We start from the raw sequence: 23,401 nt of genomic DNA on the forward strand, positions 1-23,401 counted from the left end.
TGCTTGTTCACACCCATTTGAGCACCAGTTTGACAAGTTTTCAACTGTCTCATGACTACATAATTTCCTCCATGCTTGCTGATGGAAGCTACACTTTCAGAAGGAATGTTGTCAACACAGCCAGAAAACATCTACTTGGACAACCAGCACAAACCTTATCATTGTCAAGATGGTGTTTTAATACAGCTGAACTAATGCTGAAATTACACTTTTTTTTCTGTGGCCACTGAGAGTGCACCTGATTTATTTTGGGTGTTGCTGGTAGAGACCTACCTTTTCTTGTCACTCTTGTACTTCCACTCCACACCTCGTCTGCATAACAACAAACTATTCTTAGCATTAGTCCATGGAAATGTTTGGAAAGGAATCAGTTCTGCATGAGGTAAACCCAGGTCATTTTTATTATAAAAAAGTGCTCTGATTTTTTATCTGTTTGTTGACTATTGTGGTGTCTCATAAGCCCACTGCAAAAATTCTATTGAATAAAAAGGGAGAAAAAAAAAGCATGAAATGATGTAAAAAAAAAAAAAAAAAAACGCTCAACAATTCCCTCTTTGAGAAACCCACTGCAGTCCCACATAAGCAGATCAACACAACTACAGATTTTGTTTCAGGCACCTCAGGAATGTTGGCCTATGCAACAAGAGCGACTGGCATTCATGAGCGGGTCAACTAAAACTAAACCTTTTCAAGCAGTGGCCAGTGTTTTTGCATGAGACCACGGGGAATGTGCTTTGCATAAATCAAGTTATCCAGACACAGCTGAGTGAAATTTTTGTCTGCTTATATACAGGAAATTCTTGCTTGGTTGTTGAGAGTATTTTGTGTATTTTCATTCTAAATTTACCCATTTGGAGAATCACACATGATTCACGTGATTGCTACCAACACTTAGACCTATCCTGTGGGTTGTTTTTGGTCATGTGTGTGTGTGTGGTGTTTTTTGTTTTTTTTTACCCGACCAACTCGTAGGGAGGATTTGGTTAGATGTTACAAGGTGTGAAAACACCTGTTGGGTGGAGTTAATCCTTTTCCTGTTGGGAAAACACAACAGGAAAAGGATTTTCCTGTTGTGTTTTCCCACAACAGGAAAACACAACAGTTTTTTATGAGGGAAAAAAGCCCTCATATAGCAGCTTTTTTCCTGCTATATGAGGGCTGTCACAACCATCAAAAACATGTTAATCTATTAGGATGTTTTCTGGGTCTTAAACATCTTGGTATATTGACAGTGCTTGCATCTATTTATCCATTAATAGAAGCTCTCAGCTGTGAAACATGAGCACAGCTTAGAGTTTCAATGTCTTTACAACCACAAGAAACACACATCTATTCAGATTGGCTTAGAACTAGCTATTACCTCTCATTTCCAGCATTGCATTGTTAATCTAATCTTTGTGATCTCATTTCCTGTTTCTTAATATCAATAATTGCTTAATTTATCTCACTTTTGTTTCCTCATTACTTTTTTTGCCTATAATTACTACTTGTTTTATCTGTCTATTCACTGTTTGAAAATGTTGATGATTTTGTTGCATGTGTTTCTAGTGATTACATCTCTGCCTTTGTCTTATACTTGACTGTAAAAGTGCTGCATGTATTCATTCAGGAGCAAGGCACAGCCTTTTTTTTTTTTTTTTTTTGGTGGAAACGGACTTCCATACCCACACAGCCTAAAATTAATCTCATATTTGTGACTGGAAGATGTTGTTGTATTAATGTTCACTTTGTTGTGTTTTGCGTCAAACGTAATGTTTTGTTTATGTAAAGAAGTTTTCCAATACCTGCAACAGACTGGCAACCTGTCCGGGGTGTACCCCGCCTCTCACCCGGAACGTTAGCTGGAGAGGCACCAGCACCTCCCGACCCTACTAAGGGACAAGGGTGTTAGAAAACGGTTGGATGAAGTTTTCCAATAACTTAATTATTAACGGTGTCATATTGATGAAAACTTTATTTATTTATTTATTTATTTATTTGTGTATTTGTGTATTTATTTATTTGTATTAATTTGTCTTGATTACGTAATTGTTTGTTACAAAAGGTCACACGCGGACCGCTTTCAGATCCGGTGCGCAACCTGTGGTTGCTTAGCAACCACATATACGCACACATGGCCGACCACCGCAGCGGGATTTACTTAAAGTGCTGAGCTTCTAAAGTTAGTCATTGTACACTTTATGTGGTCATGAATGAGTGTTGCGAGTCTGACGTGACGGTATATATTGCGTTTCTAACTTTACGGTCTTTCGCAGCTATTTTCATTAGTTTCTACCGGTGAGGTGGACTGGAAGAAAATGACAGAAGACACATTCGTTGAACCCTTGGTGGACAGTCACAGACCTGCGTCGGGAACGTCACAAGTAAGTTGTGAATGTTTTAATTTGGGGGAAGAAAAGTGAGTTCCCTATGAATTGTATCCCTCTTCTTTTATTCCAGGACATCTCTCATGTATTAATGAGCGTTTTCAAAGAGGTTTACAACAAGGACATAATCGAGGAAGGGATTCAGTTGTCCAACCTCATCAAAACAAATGTGGGAAAAAACATTTATCATGATAAATATGTTAAGGAGCTGCAGCAGGTAACTATTGGAACAAAAGTTTTTTTTAAAAGTTTATTAGTCTGAGAAAGTGAAATGAAACTTCTCTCTCTCTCTTTTTTTTATACTGATAGGCTCGTTGTGAATATGAGCAGTGTATAAAAATGGCTGATATGATGGAGGATCACATATGTAAGGGTAGAGCCCAAGCTGCTGCCAAAGAAAGCCGAGAATGTGAGAGGATGATGGCCGACGTAGATGGTTGTGATTATGCAGTGTTTCCAGGTGAGTTGCTCTCTGATTTATAGTTGTCTGAACAAATCCAGCGAACAAGTCCACTACAACTACCTACCGCTGTTAAACGCGGTGCTCGCACCATTTTGCTGTTGGGATGCTTTTGTTGAAAAGAGATAGGGAATCTGTTCAGGGAAGAGGGCAGGACAGATACCCTAAGCACACAGTCAAACCTACAAAGCAGTGAATTAGGTCAGAGCAAATTCATGTTGTAGAATGGCCCAGTCAAAGTCCAAGTCTAAATCCAATTTAGAATCTGTGGCATACCACTGGAGATTTGAATTTTTGTCTGTAGGTGTCCAGAGCTGAGACCAAAAGACTGGTAGTGGTAGATGCAATGAAAGGTGGTTTTTATGAAATATTGCATAATTATGTTCTGCACTGTGTAGGCCAGTCACATAAAAAAAAATCCAATGATTTTTAAGGTTTTAATAAGAAAATTATGAAAAGTTCAAGAGACAGGCATTTCAAAACTGATCTTGTTCCTCATGTTTATTTTCAGTCAAATCCACCTTTTGCTGGTGCGTCGATGATGACATTCTCAAAAGAAACAACCTGATCTCCCCTGGGGACTACTTACCAGCAGAGAAACCACGAATACGAGCACCGGCCCCGGGTATGAGATGCTCCTAGTGACATTTGCGTAATGATTGACAGTGTAAAAGTGACAATCTTTGTCTGGACATTTTGTTGACAGTAAAATCGAGTTTCGCAAAACCCACCATCTCATTTGCAATACGCACAAACCGGGAGTCTCAGGATCACGGACCACAGAAGACTTTGTTGGAAATGAATGAGTTGGATGACAGTCTTACTTGTGAATCAAGCTCAGAACTCCAACAAACCAAGAAAATCCCTAAAATGGTAATTTATAGTAATTAAGTAGCAGAAAAAGGATAGGATTTGGGTAGGGCGAGGGTTAGGGTAAAATACACTGTTGTTTTTCTTGTACGTGACAAAATGATTGAATATGTTCCACTTGTTCCTAAACAGGCCATACCTAAGCCAAACTGGTTTGGCCAACCAAGCGCAAGAAGCATCTCAGAGGGTTGGGAGAAACTTCAGAAGTTTAAGAAAAGACAAAACTTCCTGCTTGATCGACGAGTCTGTCCTCCAAATGCACAGCAGTGTAGAAAGTCGCTTGGCTCTTCCATTGTCATAGTGAAGAAGGACCAAGAGAAGAAAACCCCTGACAATCAAAGGTACCAAATAACCTGAGAATAAAAGAGAAATGTAGATTTACCAGGTTAATGGTTAATAGTTGGTGTACAACACAGTGCAATATTATGAACAATATAATGATCAATATTGACTTGAAACGTGAGTGTCATTTTACCTCAGTGCAAATAGTTGCACAGCTGTACCAAAGCAGGCGTGTGTAAGCTGAGACCAAATGCTTCGCAACGTGGCTGTTGAACCTGAACCACAGAGGCAGTGAAAACCAGACAGTGTCTCACATCGTCATCCATTTCTTGTCTGTTTCCAGACTGTTGAGTAGCTGCACCATTAGAGTCATGGATTGTACTGTGTCTTTACACAGCTGAGGAAGACAAATACAGTCGGGACAAAAATGACTGAAGCATAAGCGTCTTGTTAACAGGGTTTTTTATTTTCCATCCATACACGTCTATGCGCTCTTATCCATGCTCATTGACTAACATTAGGAAAATCTGACAGTCTGCTAGCAATCAACTTTGCACTTGGATCCATGTTTGAGATTGAGTTTTAAATTGTTTGTCCGTTTCTTCCTCTTTCTCAAAGCTCTCTAGATGAGCTCTCCCAAGTCTTCCAGGCAATTCCCCAAGTGATGTTTTTCACAGAATACAACAACGGAGGTGTTTATGAGGTTTGTTTCAGTGACCGACTCAGAACAATCTGAACTTGACATGGACTGAAAATATGCTGCTCTATAACTTCTGCCCATGCTGCATCAGTCTACGCTGGAGCTGAAAAACGTGACTTACACAAGCCGCCACGTCAGAATCATCCCTCCTACCACTCCGTACTTCTCCATAGGGCTGGGTGAGTCTGTTGTAGCCTTTCAGCTCACGTGATGTTGAGATTAATCAAAATAACTTATCTAGCAGATGGGAAACATTAAGGCAAAAATCTTTGGAATGTCGTTCCTATTTGTTAGCTCCCCACTTGGGAGTAGCGGCTGTGAGTCACCCTGACTATAAAACAATGCCAAATTATCTTGAGCATCAGATGCTCCGAACTGAACTGCTATTTATGTAAAGAGTTTGTGTTTGCAGGGAGATTCCCCAGTGATGGAGGCATTGTTGCCCCAGGGATGAGCTGTGAGTACACACTGCGATTTGCTCCAGACTCCTTGGGAGACTTCAGGGATTTCCTGGTGGTCGAGACCGAATCTGAGCACCTATTTGTGGTGCCCATTGAGGCACGGAGACCTTCTCCTGTACTCACCTGTAAGCCTCACTGCAAACAGCCTCACTTACTTTGCATGACGATCCTTTGAAATACCTCCTCCAAACTGTTTTTATAGTGCCCAGAGTATTGAACTGCGGGTATTGTCTGGTTGGAGGGGTAAAATTCCTGGAGTTCACATGTCAAAATGTTGGACTCAGCGCTGGGACTTTTTACATCATCCCCAAGGACAAGTGGCCGGCCCCAAATCTCAGGGTAATGGTTGCATAACTGAAACTATTCGCTGCACCCTCAACTTTTATGGTAAAAACTTCAAACTAAATGTTTTTTTTTTTAATTGCGGTTGCCTAATTACAAGTTGAAACAAAATGTTCTCTAACCGTGAGGTTTGGGTTTTTGTTTAGACTTTTTTTTTTTAAATATACACATGCACTAAAATAAGTTGGAGAAACACAGTGCTTGAATCTTTTTGGGTTTATAGTCAGGCTTGTTTGGAGGTGTGTTAATTCTGGATTTACAACACCTGGTGGGAAAATAGTTCTCCTTTGTGCATTAAAGATAGAACCTGTTCCAAAATGAGCGCTGAAGTGCAATTATGGTGCTATTCATACATTGTCCAGGCTGTCATTAAGTAAGATCATTAATGCTTTTTCAAGCACTGTATGTTCCTCCTAGGGATAAACATGCTCCTCAGGTGCGCCCCCCTCTGTTATAGGAGACCTCAGTGTCCTTGTCAGGCAGGTCTTTATATAAGCCCTTCCTGTAAAATGTGTCAGTGTTTGTCTAGTCTAAAATCTAAAATGCTCATGTAAGAATTAAGTAATACAAAAAGCTCAGGAAAATCACAATCTTTAAAAAAAAAAGTTGTTTTTTCCCCACACCTTTTGTTAATTTCAAACCTTTTAATTGTGCGTTCAGGCAAAATGTTTTGCTTTGTTGTCATTTTCTGACTGTAAATATAGGACTGCTTTATTCAAATTACATAGCCTCTTATCTTTCCCATTTTGAACAGTGGTTACGAGATATGGACACCTATATTATAGTACATTTATTTTTTACCTCAGCAAAACAGGGAAGGCATAGTTTACAGACTAAGCATTCATAGACACTTTCAATTAGAAGACTCCTAAAATGGCTCAGTTACTTCTTTTTATTGGAATTGAAGGGGGCATAAAGAACTATGCTAACAAAACAACATTTTCTTAGTGTGGGATTTCTTAATAAATGTGCTCAAATTAATGGTAGGTTTCAGAGTGAGATTCTGCTGCTGTAATTTAAAAAAAATGTTATGTTAAGGTTTTTTGCAGATCTTTAGGTTTGGCAGTAAATGGGCCTTGAGATCTAAGTGCATTAAAATAATTAAAGACACATTTTTTTCTTTTTGAAGTCCTTGTCAACAACATACTTTTCTGAGAAGTCACCCTTTGCAGTAGGCCCCTGTGTGTTTTCACTGCAGCCAGGAGAAGCCATTGTTTTGGAGGTAAGCAGTCTCTCTGAATTTGCAAATTCTAACAAGAACAGCATGTTTCATTGAATTAATTTGTCTGCTTTGCATGAGAGAGAGAGAAAAAAACAGTCTCAGCAAATTTAATGTGTAGGGGTTTTTTTCTCAGACAGGTCAGTAATGTTTTCAGTAAACTTGCTCATTTATGAGATTTACATGGACAACGTTTATCAGAATTTAAAGGGTATGTGTATAGGCGTCACATGTTTTAAATTTTTTTTTTTTACAGGTTGTTTTCTTTCCAACCACTGTGGAGCATTGCTGTCAGGCATTTACCATAATCTGCGACAACTGCCAGGTGAAAGACGTTTCCATTGAAGGTCAGTGTTGGAAGCAAGACCACCAAGACATTTCTTCCACTGTTTTTTCATTCTATTCCCTGAGGTGGATTAATGTGTTTGGCTTTTACAGGTGAGAGTCAACTGGTTGGCGTTGAGCTTGTGTCTATATGTGGAGAAAATGAGCCCCTCACTCCTGGAGAGATGCACGACCTCACTGCAGAGCACTTTGTCCGTTTCAGCAAATGCCACCCTCACATTGAGCAACAGAAGAGACTTGTCATCAGGAACAATGTGTAAGGCTGACTTTATTGTTTGTTGTCACCGTTGAGCACCTCTTAGTGTATAAAACAACATAGCATCTCACAAAAATATTCGTATTCTGAAAAACCCTCTGGTTGCCAGTGACTGTGACTCAGTAGGATGAGTATAGTTGCAATCTGAAGGTTCTGGTCACCTAATTGACTACTTATAGATGTATGAATGTGTTCATGTTTGTGAGTATAATTGAGTGAATGTGGCTCTAGTTGAAAAAGCTGAGTGGTCAGCAAGACCAGCATTTTCACCTTTTTTCTGCCACTTTTTTCCTTCATCCACGTTTGTTTGTTGGTTCCCTTACACGGCTTCAAATGGGACGTTATTGGGTTTCCTTAACATTTAATTTTACCCCTCCCACCTCCCTCAAACAGGCGAGATTTGCCTGTTTAGCATCTTGGTGACAGATTCTCCCACTTAAGTTGTAGATCTGAGTTGTGGATCTTTGCTGCTCCTCCATAAGTTTTGGTTGTTATTTAGTTACCTAACCGTCCATGACATGGTATATTTTTACCAGAGTAAAGGGGGCTGAATACTAATGCAAGCCACACTATTAAAATCCATTGATGTTTGTCAATGTGATATGAGTAAATTAACAATTTAAAAAGGTGTTTGTTTTTTATATATATATTTTTACAACGATTGTTCTAGACCACTAGGAGGATTTGTTGTCAAACTGTGTTTTCTTCATTCTCTCTTGCACCAGCCACTTTATGTTTTATTTTTTAGCTGGAGGATAAATTGTGCGAGTCCCTAGTGTCAAGCTCTCAAGAAGTTCAATAAATATTTGCTTGAGCTAATCATTCTTCTTTCTTGGATCATTAAATACAAAAAAAAGTTTATTTCTCCTTCTCTCTTTTCATTTTTTGTTTGAAGCCACTTGGAGCTCCCCTTCCACTGGCAAATCATGAAACCTAACCTGCGTCCTCTTCTTCCCGGGGAGACTCATGAGCTCTCCCATATCCAGTTTCACCCGGACACGAACGACGTTTACCACATGAACCCCCCCATGGGCCTCCTAGCTCCCTGTCAGGAACACGAGTTTCTCTTAACCTACTGTCCAAAAGAGGTATAAGACAAAATTAATTGTAAAATGCAACAAACGTTTAAAGGATTAATGTTTCAATAATGTTTTCATTTTGTTCAAGCTGAAGGATTATCACAGTGTCTTTCACTTGGTCCTGAGGGACATCCCCCTGATGCCACTAGAGCCTAATGACAACAGGTACTTTAATACTTACAAAATATGAAATTCAACTAATAAAATCACAAAATACAAAAATACGGGAGCTAAAAATGAGAAATGTCTCTTTTTTTGTTTGTTTTTGCTGTTAATTTTGTTAAATTTGTTAAAATCTTTTTTCATTTTGTGGAAACTCTAGCGTCCTTCACCCTGTGCATTCTGGCTCCAAGTTGAACAATGTGATCATCATGGAGATAGAGGTCAAAGGGTCAACAGAGCCATACCGAGTCCTACTGGAGCCATATGGTGTCATAATCCCCGGAGAAATATTTATCTCCATTGCTACTCGCAAGCAGTTTCAGGTTAATTGAAGCAGAGTTTGTCTCATTTCCTTTGCAGAACAATTAATCCAGTCAAATGAATAATTTTGTTTATTTTATGCTGCCTGCGTTTCAGATGTGGAATCACAGTAAAACTTTCATCTTGTTTCAATGGGAGACGTTGAACATCAACTCCCATGTTATAGAAGTGGAGCCATCTGCTGGGAGAATAGGTGAACTGCATCTTAAATCTGGTTCATTGCAGTTCAGGGCACGTAGTTTAAATTTGACTATTTTCATGTATTGTCTTGTTTTTTTTTTATTTGTCTTGTTTCAGAAGAGAACGAGTGCTTTGACTTTGATGTCGTCGTTACTGGAGGGAAACCAGATAAGCTTGAAACCAACCTGGTGTGCAACATACAGCATCGTCACGAACCTGTCAAGTTGCCTATTGAGGTTTCCTTCAAGGTAAGATTTAGCAACATCTAGAAATGCTTGCTTCCGTTTTAATATGTTCTTGCTTTAAAGGGATTTAATGTTAAATAGGGTCCCGCAGTGAAGCTCAGCGTTCCCTGTGTGGACTTTGGGCTTGTGAGGCTCGGGGATGAAGCTCAAACCACGCTCTCCCTAACCAATACCACCCCTCTGGAGGCCAGCTGGATGTTTAAGGAGAAGATCAACAATAAGCAGGATCACAAAGACACACAAGCAGCAAAACAGCAGGCAAGCCAGTAAAATGAAAGATTGGGTTATAAATGAAGAGGATTAGTGTTTAAATCTCATTGTCAGTAACTTCTGTATTTGCGCTCAGGTCGTAGTGGAGCCAGGAACAGGTGTGCTGCCCCCCTTTGCTAGTTGCAGTGTGGCGCTGCATTTGAACGTGGATTTCTGCCAGACGTTCGAGACAGAAATGGAACTGATCGTGGAGAATGGGACTACGAGGTAAGCAGCTCTCAGAACTGTACCCATCACTTCTACAACTCTAAGTTTGCCACACTTAAAAAACTGAGGCCATATTAAATCAAATACAAATTTTCAGCCCCCTTATCCAAATCCCTGTACACTCTTGATATTTACATAATAACCTGGTTGGATAATTGTAGTTGCCCTTAAACTTCTTTGCTAACTTTTGATTTAAGTTCAGCTTTGGGTCATCTGTAGTCGCATCTTCACTTGGTAACATTTGCTACACTGTCTGTTTGGTAAAGCCAAAACGTCAGTTTTTTTCTAATGAAGCCATTTTTTTTTTTGACAATTTGGATTCACTATGATGCTAAGAAATCCATCAGAAATCACTCTTAATTTTTACCCCAAAGGTTTAAGATCAGAACTTGATAAGTGTATCAACCTTGTCAAAAACAGCATGGGAAAATGTTATTAGGACAACTGAACTTTATTTCAGGTTCACCATATTCACCATAATTGATGACTAGCATAAACTCAAGAAGAGTGAATGCTTAAATTGAATCAGAGGTTGTTTCAATAAAGTATTAATTTAAGGATGTGCACACTTTTTATATTGTTTGTTTTCTGTTGAAATGCACAGGATATACATATACCTCTAATATCCGTCATATTTAAGGTGGAAAAACTTTGAAAATATTTACGTAACCACAGTTTGTTCAGTCTCATGAACCTGGAGTTTTAGAATGGATGTGAACTCCTTTTAGAGCTGCTGTACTTAAATAGTTCTTGATGCACATCCACTGTCAAGACATTAAAGATGGTTCTCAGTTTTCAGGTTCTATTCAGGATGTTTTTCTTTTGTTTTGTTTTGTTTTTTTCCATCATATGTTCCTCACAGTCCTGTTTGGATCCAGGCAGTTGTGCAGTCTCCTCAGGTGTGCTTCTTAAACTGCAAGCTGGTCTTCTCTGACCTTTACCTGGGAGTTCCCTCAAAAGGCATCGTAACACTTTTCAACCAGACTCTGCTGCCGTCACACTTTAGCTGGAAGGTACGTTCTGCTACTTCTTCTCAAAATATTACACAACAGTCCCACTAAAGCCCATACAATCAGTCTCAATAATGTGCATTCTCCCTATTGAGAATGTCTACAGAAATATATGCAGTTTGATGTTGTATGTGAGATTGTTTAGATTGTCAGACCCATTTCCTTGAAAGTAACTGGTATTTTGTCCCAAAAGGAGAGACAGCTTGTATTATCATGAAAATTTATTCCAGATTTCTTCTGTTTTAGATTGGTTATGCAATTAGTTTTTTCTTGCTTTGCTTACTAAGGGTGTGGCTGATAAAAACAGTTGAATTTAGTCAAGGAAAAAAATGCTGGGATTAGGATCCTAAGTCCATTAGGACGTCGCTGTCTTTCGCCCGACAGGAACAGCTCCAGGGTAAACAGGCCTCACTGTGCACAGCCACCTTTGACCCCCCTTCTGGTATACTGGGACCCAACGCAACCATGAACATCGCTGTAAATTTGTCTTCCCACACAGATGTAAGTACCACCTGTGTTGCTGAGAACAGGCAGTGACGTGCTTTTGTGACTTGTGCGGTTAAAGATGCTCCTGGTTTCTTTTGTTTCTCTGTAGCTGAAGCTCACAGAAGTGGCTGCTATCTGTGAGGTGCAAGGGATGAACTCGCCGCTTGTTCTTCAGATTGTGGGCTCCCAATCCAAGAAACTTTCCGTGTCCTACTCGCTGCCTGGCGCCTGGTACCGAATTTGGATATAGAAAACTTTCATTCCAGTTTCACCTTTCCCCCAGTGTCATAAACTAAAATGTTTGTACTTCCAGTCACAGAGGGAATAGTGACAGTCCTTCAGCACCGATAATTGACTTTGGAAAAGATGTCATTTTAAAGACGGAGGTGACCAAACAGTTCCTAATGACCAATGACAGCGCTATCCCTGCAGCTTTTACTATAAAGCCAGAGTTCTTCACCTGCAACTTTGCAATGGCAAACAGCTTGCTAGAGAAGAGGTAAAGCACTTTGCTCTATGACCAGAATAAAAGATCACAGATTGAGTTCACCTCACAATGACAGAAATGTTACAAAGCCTGCATCTTAATTGCAGACTCACATATTTAAAGAATCCACTTTTCGCCGAACAAGTGAAAAAAGTAGAAGCCAAAGCACACGAAGGTATAGTATGACTTTTGCATAATTCGCAGAACTTGGGGACACAATAGAGGTTATTTGATTTTTGTCAGAGTTTGTTACCGGCCTTCTGGCTCATGGAAATGGGGCGGCCTTCGTGGTCCAGCCGGACTCCGGGCAGCTGGGACCATTTGAGACCAAGACAGTGGATGTGACCGCCTTTTGCGACATGTGGGGAGAATACAGGGATCACCTCATATGCAAGGTGCTTTAGTATTTTAAAGAATTAGAAGCAAGCGATTTTCTCTGTCGTCACCCAGTTTAGATCTAATCTTGTCTGCAGGTCGGAGACCTTGAACCTAAGTACGTAACTATGCAGATGACCGTGAAGGGCTGCCCACTCTACTTCCCAGTGATAGGCCCCCGACCAGATGACCAGTGTCTGGGTCCAACCATGCAGTCCGTTACACACCTTTCAAATGAATCGATGCCTGATTGTGTATTGTCATTGATTGGATCTTCTCTTTTGGTTCAAATTTAAATGCTAGCTTCGGCACTCAGTTGTCTGGAGGAGACACAGTTTCTCAACTTCTTCGCATCAATAATCCGACCATGTTTGGTAAGTTGTTGTTGGTAAGTTGGTTCCGAGCTTAAACTTTGACTGTCTATTAAAGAAATATGACTTCTGTTTTATACAGCGAAAACAGTTGTCATAGCCCCAAAACCAATTCCGGACCAGAAAACCACAAACGATGTGTTTTATTGAGATTTTACGTGATAGACCAACAGAAAGTAGAACATAGTTCTGAAATAGAAGAAATGTAAAAGATTGGGTTTCAAAATTATTTACAAGCAAATGTCTAAACACTGTGGCATACATTTATAGTCAGACACTGTCCCACACACACCAGTAGATCCACCTCATCCAGACTTTTGGGATTTTTAATTAACGGCTCTTTGTAAAACAGCTCAAGTTCAGTCAGATTTAGGTCTGGACATTGACTGGATCACTCTAGCACATGACAATGCTTTGGTCTAGATTATTTCATTGCAGCTCTGGCTATATGTTTAGCCTTGTTGGTAAGGTGGAAGGAAAACTTGCACCCCTATAGCAGGTTTTCTTTCAGGATTTCCCTATAATTCGATTCATCCTTTTAACCTTCAACTCTTGACAGATTCCTTGTCCCTGCAGAAGAAAAGCATCCCTTAAGGATGATACCGCCACCATCCAACATTCTAAATGATCAGCTGTCTTTTGTCTGAGACAGATATCCGGGTGGACTGGGAGATTTACAACATTGAGGAGAATGACCACAAACTGATTGAACTCGTGATGACATATGGAGACCACTTCCCGCTGAAGGATGATGATGGTAATGAGCTGCTGAAAGGGACATTTAGCGTTTTTAATGAAGACGATCCAACAGAGTGGGAGAAGAATCGGACATTGGTGGGGACAAGCGTGTCCCTTCAAAGTGGTACTGTGAGTATGTCACACAGCAAAACCCAGATTGCATTTGGGACATGATTGTATGGGCATTAAATGTTTCTCTCTGTTGATTCCTCAGAATGGAAAAGAGAGAGAATTTGTAGATGAAGAGGAAGGACGTCTCTGTCCTGCGAAGAAAAACCTCATCTCCGTCCACGTGCGACCTCACATAGGCAGCCTGTCAGATTCCCCGTTCTCCATTATACCGCAACAAATTGTAAATTATTTCATCCACGTTTTTGCCTTTTTCCTCCTCAAAAACCTTCTCAGTTTCATATTATTAACGACACACGTCTTTTGGTGGGTAAAATCCAAGGTGATTCCAGCAAAGAGCACTGGATGCATCCACGTGTCTTTCACCCCTTTTAATCTCTCTGAGTGCCAACGTGAGTCCAGATGTGTGGGTGTGGCATATGGATTCCTGAACCTGGACTCAGAGGTAACAATCCAAGTTCACAACAAGCACAGAGTCATAAAATAGACCAAATATTCAAAGGGTTTATTCCCTCAATGTGTTTCTGTGCATGTTACAGAAGGCAGTTTGCATCCCAGGTAAAGTCAGAAGGGATCTGGCTTTGGATTTACAGCCTGTCAAATTGGATCTGCTAGGAACCATTAAGCCGGCGGCGTAAGCAATTACCTTCACACTATTTATACCCCAGATCCCTCATGCATCCTGCTCAATTTATGTTTCCTAAATTTAAAATAAGCTGATGTTAGGCAAAACACAAGCTCAGGGGTGGGCTGATCAGCCTGCAAATCTTCTTGGATCCCCTTTTGCTTGTAGGCTTTTGGTGCAAATAGAGGAGGACAGCGAGATGCTGGAGTTTAATGCCTCTGCTGGTGATTTACTGAGGGTCGAGTCAGACAACGAGGTTGGGAATCATCAGCACATACATGGCGTACTGATTTTAAGGGTATAAAGTATTTCTGAGCTCATGTCGGGCCTTTTTTGCTGTGTTGTGCAGGTAGTCGTCAGTGAATTTAGCATTGCACAGTGCTTTCAACTGAGAAACCTTAAGGAGACGCCTCTGTGTTTCAAACTTGAGACACAGCCGCCATTTTCAGTTGAGAAGCCTCACTCTGGAGTTCGGACCAGCACCAATGGTCTCGATCAATCATTGGTGCTTTACCCTCAAAATAGCATGCAGGTTGGTTGTACAGAAGCCTGGAGTGTTTCATGAGGGTTTATTTCATCAATAAGTGTTGCTACTTCTGTGAATTCTAGGTGAAAGTGGCCTTTCACTGTTCCCTGTCACTGCTGGACCTCTTAAACCAGACAGAGGAAGACCTCTCTCTTGCAGTGACTCTGATCCATACCGAAACTGGTCGGAAGAAGCTGAGGTTGCAGCAAAACCTCCTTATTCAGCACAGCAACAACAACCTGCAGGTGGGAGACAGCTTCACAACCAAACATTACACTTTACAAGACCGTATGTAGCTTGTGACCTTACCAAATGCATTTCCTGTGTGTAGAAAGTGCCTCTTTGTGCCTATCTGGAACTGCCCATACTCAGTCTCTGCACCGATTGCCTTAATTTCGGGTTTTGCAACATTGGACTAAAACAGACCAGGGAAATAAGTCTCTTCTGCCGTGGATCAAGCACCTCCTGGAAATCACTAATAAGTAAAAACCCTCACAAAAGTCTGAAAACCAACACATCCCAATAGCAAGTGGTTGCTAAACAGTGTCGAAATGTCTAGAAAGTGTAGGATTTTTCATGAAATACTTTCCAAATGTGTAAGAGAAAAGGTTTCCACCCATTTATAGGTGGAACAGTTGACCATGACACACAGAAATTTGATTCTGGAAGAGTGTCAAACTTTGAAATGATAAATACGAAGCAACCTGACAGCACCAGTCGATGATTCCTGTATGTTTGTTGCCTTAATCGAGTCTCTGTGTTTAGAGTCAGATGAAGGAGATCCTGAGGTGTTTGAAGTTGCACCAGACTCTGGGTTTTTCCAATCCAGGGACATTGTCAGAACCTCCAGCAGCCAGTTTCTGCAGATTAGCTTCACTCCAAGGTAGCAGTCAGTTCTGAAACATAAAGCATTTGCATTAAACAAACACATAAAAAGCATGTTTGTTATTCGGTTACCTTTGTGTCATGTGTTTCAGCAAAGAAAAAGAGTTCACGGCTTTGCTGGTTATCGATTCGCCTCTGGTGACGACGCCCCTCACTCTCCCGCTCGTGGGAATGGGATCCTTTGATGAGGACTACATATCGACATATTTTTTGAGTGACAAAACAGCTGATGATGAAATGCTTTTTGGTGAATTGTAAATACATGTTTGATAAAAAGTAAGCAAAAATTATTTTTTTTTACTTGCTTTCTTATTAAGACTGAAACACCCAAGGGAGTTCCATAAAAAGCTTTTAAAAATATTTGCTCCACTGAAGCTGCATGGGTTCAGTTATCCACTCAGCATCACGTCACTTCAGATTAAACTTGACTAGAAATTATTAATCTGTGCCAAACCTGGGAAGGGTGATCATTTGCTTTGCCAACCTGAGAGAGAAAAGGACAGGATGTTAAAAGGGAAGGAAAGAGAGCATCATAAAAGAAAAATGACGTGCCTGGTTGTTTACTGCAAGTCGTAAATGGGCAACTCGGGAGCCAAATACAGCTACACACCCATAGTTACAGGCAATCAAAATTGTAATGAAATGAATGCATGAAGTAAAAAAAAAAAACGTGGAGTCGAAGAGCTCTTTAAATCATGACGGGTTCTCCTCAATTTCTAACAGCATAATTAAGTTATTTTTCAGGGACACGTGAGTCATTTTTCCCTTTAGAGTTAGAGCCAATTTTAAAAGATTAGAACAGCCTATGTCTAAGTTTAATTATTTGAACGTACAGATATTTAAACTTAGGCATTTAGTCTGGTTTTACACCACTGCTGAAGCGAGAGTAAACACCGCAGTGAGCTCGTAAAAATTGTCTAAGGTCTTTAAGGACATTGCAGCAGTTTATGAGTCTGGTAAGGGACTGAAGGAGGTCTCAGAAGAAATCAGTCATTTCACTATTTTTTTTAAAATTGATATATAAATGGACAGCATTCAAACCACTTCCACTATGCCGAGGTCTGACTGTTCTTAAAAATTCCCGCTGTGAGGAGATTACAAATTGCTAAAAAAAAAAAAAAGTCTCCAAAAACCCTAAAATGTCTCCATAGATCTGCAGCAGGCCCCTGCTGTTACCATTGATATAAAAGTTTATCAGAAAGAGTAAGAGAAAGCATATCTTCGATGGGAGTCAGTTTTGCTCTCTCCTTCTAGAAAAATGAAGGACAGACTCAAGTTTGCCTGACAGACAAAGACCGGGACTTCTAGAAAAGTGTTCTTTGGACAAAAATAGAATTAGACAACAGAACAGACGACATGAATACGACATTCCAGGAACATAATCTCATCCTGCAAAGCATGGATATGGAAGCATCATGGTTTGAGGATGCATTAATGCAGCAGAACCAGGCCATCTTACCATAATAGGATCCACCATGAACTCTTGAAGAAAACACGAGACCATCTGTAAAAAACTAAAGCTGAATGAAAACTACAGCGCGACAAAGACCTAAAACTCTTCAATAAATCCACCAAGGACTGACTGAGAGTTTAGAAACAGAAAGTTCTGGACAAAATCAAAGCACAGACCTTGTTCTCATTAAAATGCTATGTGCATGACTTGAAACAGGCTGCGAATGCAATAAACCCTCACTTTTCCTCCGTGAAAAGTGAGCACTGGGGAAAACTTTAGATTGGTGTAAGCAACAGGAAGATGTCTATAAGCAGCATCTTGCTGAAGATATCTCAAAGGGGAAACGTCTTGTTTCTGTGGATGTTAGAAAATGACATTTTGATTAAATCTCTTTTTAGACATACATGAAGACAAGACTAGTTTCTGATATTTAGATCAAACTAAATCACATATTTCCCCCTAGATACTAGATCAGACATCAATATTTGAGCATTTGGTGGAAAGAAAATATTTGGTAACTAAAGCCTAAATTGGTGAATGTGATCACTTAGTTCCAGTTAGTATACATCATGTGTTTCAGTTAGTGAACTGAGTTACTGAAATGAATGAACTTTTCAACCATATATTTTTTGGAACAATAAAAATGGTTAAAGGCTCAGCATTTGTTTTCTGAGGTGATCACTAGCCTGCCAACAGCCTTATCGGTTTTCAGAGATACCAGCCGCACTTTCCCCACGAGGGATGAACAGAGTTTTCCAAGAAGACCTATTTAGCTAAGCATAAAGATAACACAGCTGGAAAGATAAGTATGTTAACACTTCCCTGTTGCACATTCATCTTCTTATAGATTAGCAGCAAGTTATTTAAATGACACGGTGAATGATGAGTATTTAGCTTGCACTGTAACTTTAACATCCACAAAAGCCACCCAAAACGTCGCAGCTGCAGACAAAATGGTGTATTTATGAAGGCAGGAGACAGTTGGACTTAATGCTACTCATTTGTCGCTCGCGTGGAAGTGCTTTAGCAGGAAGAAACCATGCAGAACAGACGGCAACAAAAAGATATTCTTTAATTCTCTGGAGACTTTAGTCCTCTCTGGCTTCTAAGGAATCCCAGGAGATGAAGCAACACGCATTCCCACTTACACAGACACACAGACGGGCTTGTTTTGTGTGGAACAGCTGCATGATGTGCTTATCTTCAGCGCTGTTGAGCAGCACAGACATCTGCAATGACTCCGAGTCCATAGAGGGATGCAAATGTCCAATTGATATTCACTGCACTCGAGCAGTCCTAAACAGAACAAGGACATGTCTGGTCACAATGTGAAAAAAACAAACAAAAACAAAAAAAACTGCTGTGTGGAAGCAGAGTAAATTGAGTGATGCTGAAGAGAGAGGAGAGAGTTTAGTAATCTAGACATCAGGTGTTTGTGGTAAAATGAGGATTTAAGACTGCTGATTTAAGGCACTGAAGCCAAACAAACGAGAGCTAATGACTAAAGATGACAGCTTATCACACTCAACCGTGTGAAATTATCATCATCAGAGAGACTGCTGCTGCTCTTTACTCTAAAGAAAAACAAGCTATGTGCCAGAGAATATGACAGTTTGTCTCAAATGCAGCAAAAAAAAGTACCAAAAAATTGCTGAAAATTAAAAAAAATAAATATGGATAAATCAATTTGCATTTAAGAAAAAAAAACATATTCTCACATAGGTTTTGAAATGTGTTTAGTATGATTTTGCATGCAGAGGCAGTAAAATTACACCGAATTATCTCTTGCGGTATCACAAGAGATAACTGCACTCGAGCAGTTATCTGAGTTATGCAGTTATACTTCTTCATGTATAAACCCTCTTAAAATCATTAACTGACCAACTTTACAAACAGAAAAGTGTTAAACACAGCCTCTTCTAAATTACCATTTCTGCTAGAATTCCAATAGTGTGATCTTTAATTATGTCTACTTAGTTATCTACTTTATTCTCAAATTATACCAAAAATTGTTCTCTATGTTTATTTATTAATTCATTTTTGCACTGCATTAATTGATTTGGGATAAATTGCGATTTATTAATTATTTGTGTTTTAAAACAGCGCTGAAGTTTTTATTTTTAGTAATTTTAATGAGTCCTTCCTTTATTACACATAAAAAATGGGGTTGTGATGTTTGTTTATTTTGTAGTTAAACTGTTTTTTTTTCAATTAGACAGCGTTAGTAACATATTTTTTATTTTTTATTTTTTTTAAAACAAATAAAACAAAGTTTTGTTCAATAAATGGTCCTGCTAATGTGATATTTACTTTAAATTAATAATGGTCCGTTTTTCTCAGTTCAGCGATTTTTGTGACGCAAATATGAAAGAATTTCATAAAATTTCAAAGATGTTAAAATACGAACCAAAGTCCTCAGATTTGCAGTGGGTTAATAAGTCCGTTGGGGGGCAGCACTAGCACCTGTTTGTCTCCGCTGCCTTGGTAACGCACCACCGGAGAGCGTCACCACTTCCCGGAGCTTACGTTGTTGCTGACATCAGAGAGTCACAGCTCCGAGCAGAAAGTCGCTTCTTGTGGAGAGTGTGTTGAGACAAGCCGAGCGCGGGTCGGGAAAACTTTACCCTGCATCCCTCCGGGTTCCCGGTGCAGTTTGTTCCCCCCTCCCCGTTAAACACTGGGACCGACTCTGGATTTATGTACCTTTGAGTGGAAGAGGAGCTGTTTCTGCCAAAGTGCGGCTGGTTCGCTGTAATTTCTGCGTGTTGCTGAGCGCAGTTTCCGGATTTTCTGTTGTCTGTTTTTTTGTTTTTTGTTTGTTTTTGGGAAAGACTTGGTCTGCAACTGTTGGAAATTGTCCAGTGTTGTATCTGTTTTGAATTGTAGCCAAGAAGAAAGACATTCACCTTCACAAATCCTGCATCCACAGGCGTAACATGGACACACTTGGACAACAAGGTGAGGGTTTCGTTTTGCTTTACATTACTTCTTTATTGAGCCTTTTCTTTTATCGAAAATGAAATTCCTGGACACCAGGATAAATTTTTATTTCCGATCATTGTTAGTATATGGATTAATGTTTGCACTGGCTGCAGGCTTACAGAGCTTTTCTTCTCGCAAGTGGAAACTATTACTTGGACAGACTCCAGTTGGTTTCAATGCAATTGTTACTGTGGTGAGTTTGAATTGAGAAAACCCCACAATTATGCTTTACAGACTAAACAATATATATATTTTTTCTTTTCCTTTTTCCCCCCACCCTGCTTTGTTTTGCTTTCTGGAAAACGTGAATATGTATTTTTTCTACACGAGATTTTCTTTCAGTGGCATAACCTGGATGACTGGAGATCATTTTAAACTAATCCCTCTCTCCACACTCCCTCCCATTTTTCTGTTTAGTTTTGTCTTGAAAAGCTTGGAACTTGGAATGGGATGTTTGTTGCGTCTGGATAAAAGCAGAATAAGAAAACAAATCTGTAATCTATACTGCATTATCCTACATTTCCCCTGTTCCGTTGAATTCATAAGAATTCAAAGTGCTTATATTTAATAGACATGAAACAACCAACTGTTCAGTTTTCTAACTGATGAGGGATCGATCAAGTGTTGAGGAATAAAAAATAATCAAATTTTTAAGAGAACAGTTAAAACATTTCAACTATTTTAAGTATGTAAACACATCAGACAACATATACTCCAATGCACTCTGTTTCATTTCAGTTAAATCTGATGTTTAGGGATTGTTGCTTAATTGAAGATAGTTCTGCCATTACTTGTTTTTGTTGGATTCAAAACAGCTGGTCAGAATCACTGTTTTTTTTTTTTTTTTCTTCTTCTCATTTTTATGTTAGATTAAAAAAAAATATCGATATGGAATTGGTCAATATCGGAATCGGAAGGTCAGACCTCAAAGAAAACCAGGAATGATATCGACTAGGAAAAACGCTGGCTGGTGAATCTCAAAGAGCAAATTGAATCCGAAAAGGAACAAGGTTGTGAGATGAGACATCATAACATTATTATTATCATTATTATTATTATTATTGTTGTTTTTATTTTTATTTTTTTGCAGTATTCAGTTGCTCTTACTGGAAAACGAGAAGCCAATCAAAATATACTTTGAAAGTTATATTTTCTAATCCCAGCTGTCTTCCTGGTACATGTCAGTGTTTGAGCCAACAAAATGAGGCCTTTACAAGGCAGAAGTGTAAGACATAGTGCTTCAAACCCATGATTAATCACTCAGATGATGCAATATAGTGAAAGAATCAGATGAATTTAGAGAATCAAACGGATGGATGAGTTCATCAGCACTATGACATGCTCTGGTTCTCACAAATAGCTCTAAAGCAATAGTTTAGCTGTCTAATGGAAACAGGGCTCAGATATGGCTGCTGTGCCTCTGGTAAAACAATCTGCAGGCCTGATAAAGAGGCTGGATCCCACTGTGGATCCTAGTGAATACAGACGTAGGGACCTAATGCTAATGTTTCGATGGGGGCTGACAAAGAAAGAGCTCTAACAGAAGAATTCATTACAGATCCTTGCCGTTTTTTACACGTTAACTTGTTGCAAATGTTGATGAGTAATGGAGAGGATTGGCTTGGAATGTGTTTTCCTTGTGAAGTGGAGAGCCTGGAAATTTGGCATGCAGAGTAAATTGTTGATTTCCCAGAGGATTTCATAGAAAAGAAAAACTCAACTTGCTTCTTAGCTGAGAGGAATAATGGTGTCTTGTGCTCCACGGTGGTTTGCGAGGCGCTCACAGAGCAGACGCGTCTGGTCAAAGTTTACCATGAATCATATGGAGGGTATGTTTATGTCCTCATAAAAACTCAGTTAAGTTGTTTCTTACAGAGTTGAGAGCGGAATAGAAAAAGGAAAACATTTTTCATCCTCCTGTGACAAAGGAATCTTTTTTTTTTGTTTTGTTTTTTTTATACTTCACTTTTAGACAGTAGGTAGGTTATATATATATATAAAGAAACAATGGAATTTTGTTTTATTGCAAGCTGCAAACTTTTATGTGACAGACCAATATTTGGTGGTGGGTAATTATCAAAAGGAGATATAATAGTACAATCTTTTCAAAATACCCATCAAAGAGGACGGCCCTCCCCTTTTGTTTGTAGTCTCTGGTAGCCGTTTCTTCTAGCTCCGTCCGTCTTTCCATCCACTTCCTGGTTCCTGCTGCAGAAAGGCATCTGCACAGCTTGATGCTTCCCCTGCCATGTTTCAATCTGGGTATGGTGTGTTCAGTGTGATGTTGCTCTTTTGTCATGCAAAGTATTATTAATGCAGGAGAGAAAGTTCCATTTTGATCTCATCAAACTTCACTTGCATGTTTGCTGGGTTATCTACATGACTCGTGTCCAACACGTTACGTGCCCCCTAGTTGACCTATGACAAACTGCAAAGAGGATTTTTTATTTATTTTTGACACATCAAAATACTGTCTCCCTCGTGAGCTGTGTTTCACTGCTGCTCCTCCAGAAAGATTGGGCTACTTGACTGCTTTTCTGAATAATGCTTTCCTTTATGTGGATGGCTTTATATTGGTTGTTGGGAGACGAATACGGATGTAGACAGATATTTATTCATTTTCTCATAAAATCATTTGGAAACAATGTATCGTTTTCCCTTCCCTTCACAGTTGGGCTCGACTTTGTGTTGGCCTGGCGCATAAAATCCCAGCAAAATAGCGATGGTTTTGTTAATCTCCCTGTCGTTTGCACTGAAGTAACAGTTTATTTATGTCTTTTTAGCATTAAGAAGCAGGGGCACAATTACATTCAGGGCTTAGAGATTACGTGTGATTGTACAACTACAACTTTGTTCAATAGTAACCCTGGTAAATGTAGTGATTTTATTACTTACATTATGATGAATGAAGAACTGGTCTGGCTCTTGTTCTTCCAGGATTTTGATAAAATGCTCTGGTCTAAGCTCTGGTTCTCTTGGAGAACTGGATGTAAGTTGCAGCCAAACATCACCCCAATTATATTTTTTGCGTTACTAGTACGCACTGGATTGAAGCGTCTAAGTATTATTTTGGTCAAAAATGTTGAGTAAGTGTAACCTGATTATTGAGATAGATCAGTAGAAGGTGGCAAGATTGGAAATGGAGAGTGAGTGAATCAGTGAAAACAATCTTTGCCACCAAAAGGCTCAGGAAATGTCTAACGTTATTAACCGTTTTGTACAGAGATATACAATTTCTGATTTGTTTTCCCTTTAAATTTGTTCAGCATTATCAAATGTCATTGCTGCAAAGTCCAAAAAAAAATAAAAAATGTGCAAATGGAATCAAACTTGAACTGAGCGTACTACAGGACAGCATCTCGTCAGAGTAAAAGGGTCCACGGTGCTACCTAGAGTCAGTCTGGGTCTCCTTTCTTTATCTGGGAAAGGGCAGCGAGGTTCCAGCGAGGTCGGCGCTCCAGAAACTAAGAGGAAGTTGTCTGGATTGAGCTTTGTCTGCGAGGCCCGTCTGACTGTTAGGACAATGCCACCAGCAGCAAATGGAGCCCCGAGGCTGCAAGGACAGCCGG

The 23,401-nt window shown here is 39.6% G+C and overlaps 2 protein-coding genes and 1 long non-coding RNA gene across 4 annotated transcripts in view; 2 read left to right on the forward strand and 1 right to left on the reverse strand.

Moving 5' to 3' along the window:
- Positions 1-2,041: 2,041 nt before the first annotated feature.
- On the forward strand, positions 2,042-15,757 carry dlec1 (DLEC1 cilia and flagella associated protein). 2 transcript variants are annotated; one of them, XM_007555677.2, is made up of 39 exons: positions 2,042-2,161; positions 2,256-2,363; positions 2,440-2,583; positions 2,676-2,826; positions 3,338-3,451; positions 3,533-3,699; positions 3,829-4,037; positions 4,597-4,681; positions 4,770-4,857; positions 5,091-5,264; positions 5,342-5,478; positions 6,611-6,703; positions 6,957-7,047; positions 7,139-7,301; positions 8,197-8,389; positions 8,469-8,545; positions 8,703-8,865; positions 8,960-9,056; positions 9,161-9,291; positions 9,370-9,546; positions 9,635-9,765; positions 10,628-10,778; positions 11,160-11,276; positions 11,371-11,492; positions 11,575-11,760; positions 11,856-11,923; positions 11,992-12,143; positions 12,222-12,337; positions 12,427-12,497; positions 13,147-13,361; positions 13,447-13,584; positions 13,684-13,806; positions 13,901-13,995; positions 14,155-14,242; positions 14,336-14,518; positions 14,596-14,757; positions 14,844-14,994; positions 15,278-15,395; positions 15,490-15,757. In XM_007555677.2, exons 2-39 carry the CDS (start codon positions 2,298-2,300, stop codon positions 15,653-15,655), a joined length of 5,073 nt encoding a protein of 1,690 aa, XP_007555739.1. In that variant the 5' UTR covers positions 2,042-2,161; positions 2,256-2,297; the 3' UTR covers positions 15,656-15,757. The 2 variants fall into 2 exon arrangements, with proteins under 2 accessions (XP_007555739.1, XP_016528619.1); XM_016673133.1 differs by having other exon boundaries at positions 2,042-2,363.
- Positions 15,758-17,899: 2,142 nt separating this feature from the next.
- Positions 17,900-19,355, reverse strand: LOC107836640 (uncharacterized). Its single transcript, XR_001662586.1, has 2 exons — positions 19,258-19,355; positions 17,900-18,146 (listed from the first exon to the last, which is right to left on the reverse strand). It is a non-coding gene; the product is annotated as an uncharacterized LOC107836640 (long non-coding RNA).
- A 64-nt stretch (positions 19,356-19,419) lies between these two features.
- map3k22 (mitogen-activated protein kinase kinase kinase 22) overlaps positions 19,420-23,401 on the forward strand; it is a 42,127-nt gene continuing 38,145 nt past the window's right edge. Inside the window, exon 1 of the mRNA XM_007555550.2 lies at positions 19,420-19,808. The gene's annotated coding sequence lies outside the window, so the exon portion shown is untranslated. The remainder of the gene's footprint in view (positions 19,809-23,401) is intronic.

Source organism: Poecilia formosa, unplaced genomic scaffold (assembly GCF_000485575.1).
Source record: "Poecilia formosa unplaced genomic scaffold, Poecilia_formosa-5.1.2 Scaffold71, whole genome shotgun sequence".
Classification (NCBI taxonomy): domain Eukaryota; kingdom Metazoa; phylum Chordata; class Actinopteri; order Cyprinodontiformes; family Poeciliidae; genus Poecilia; species Poecilia formosa.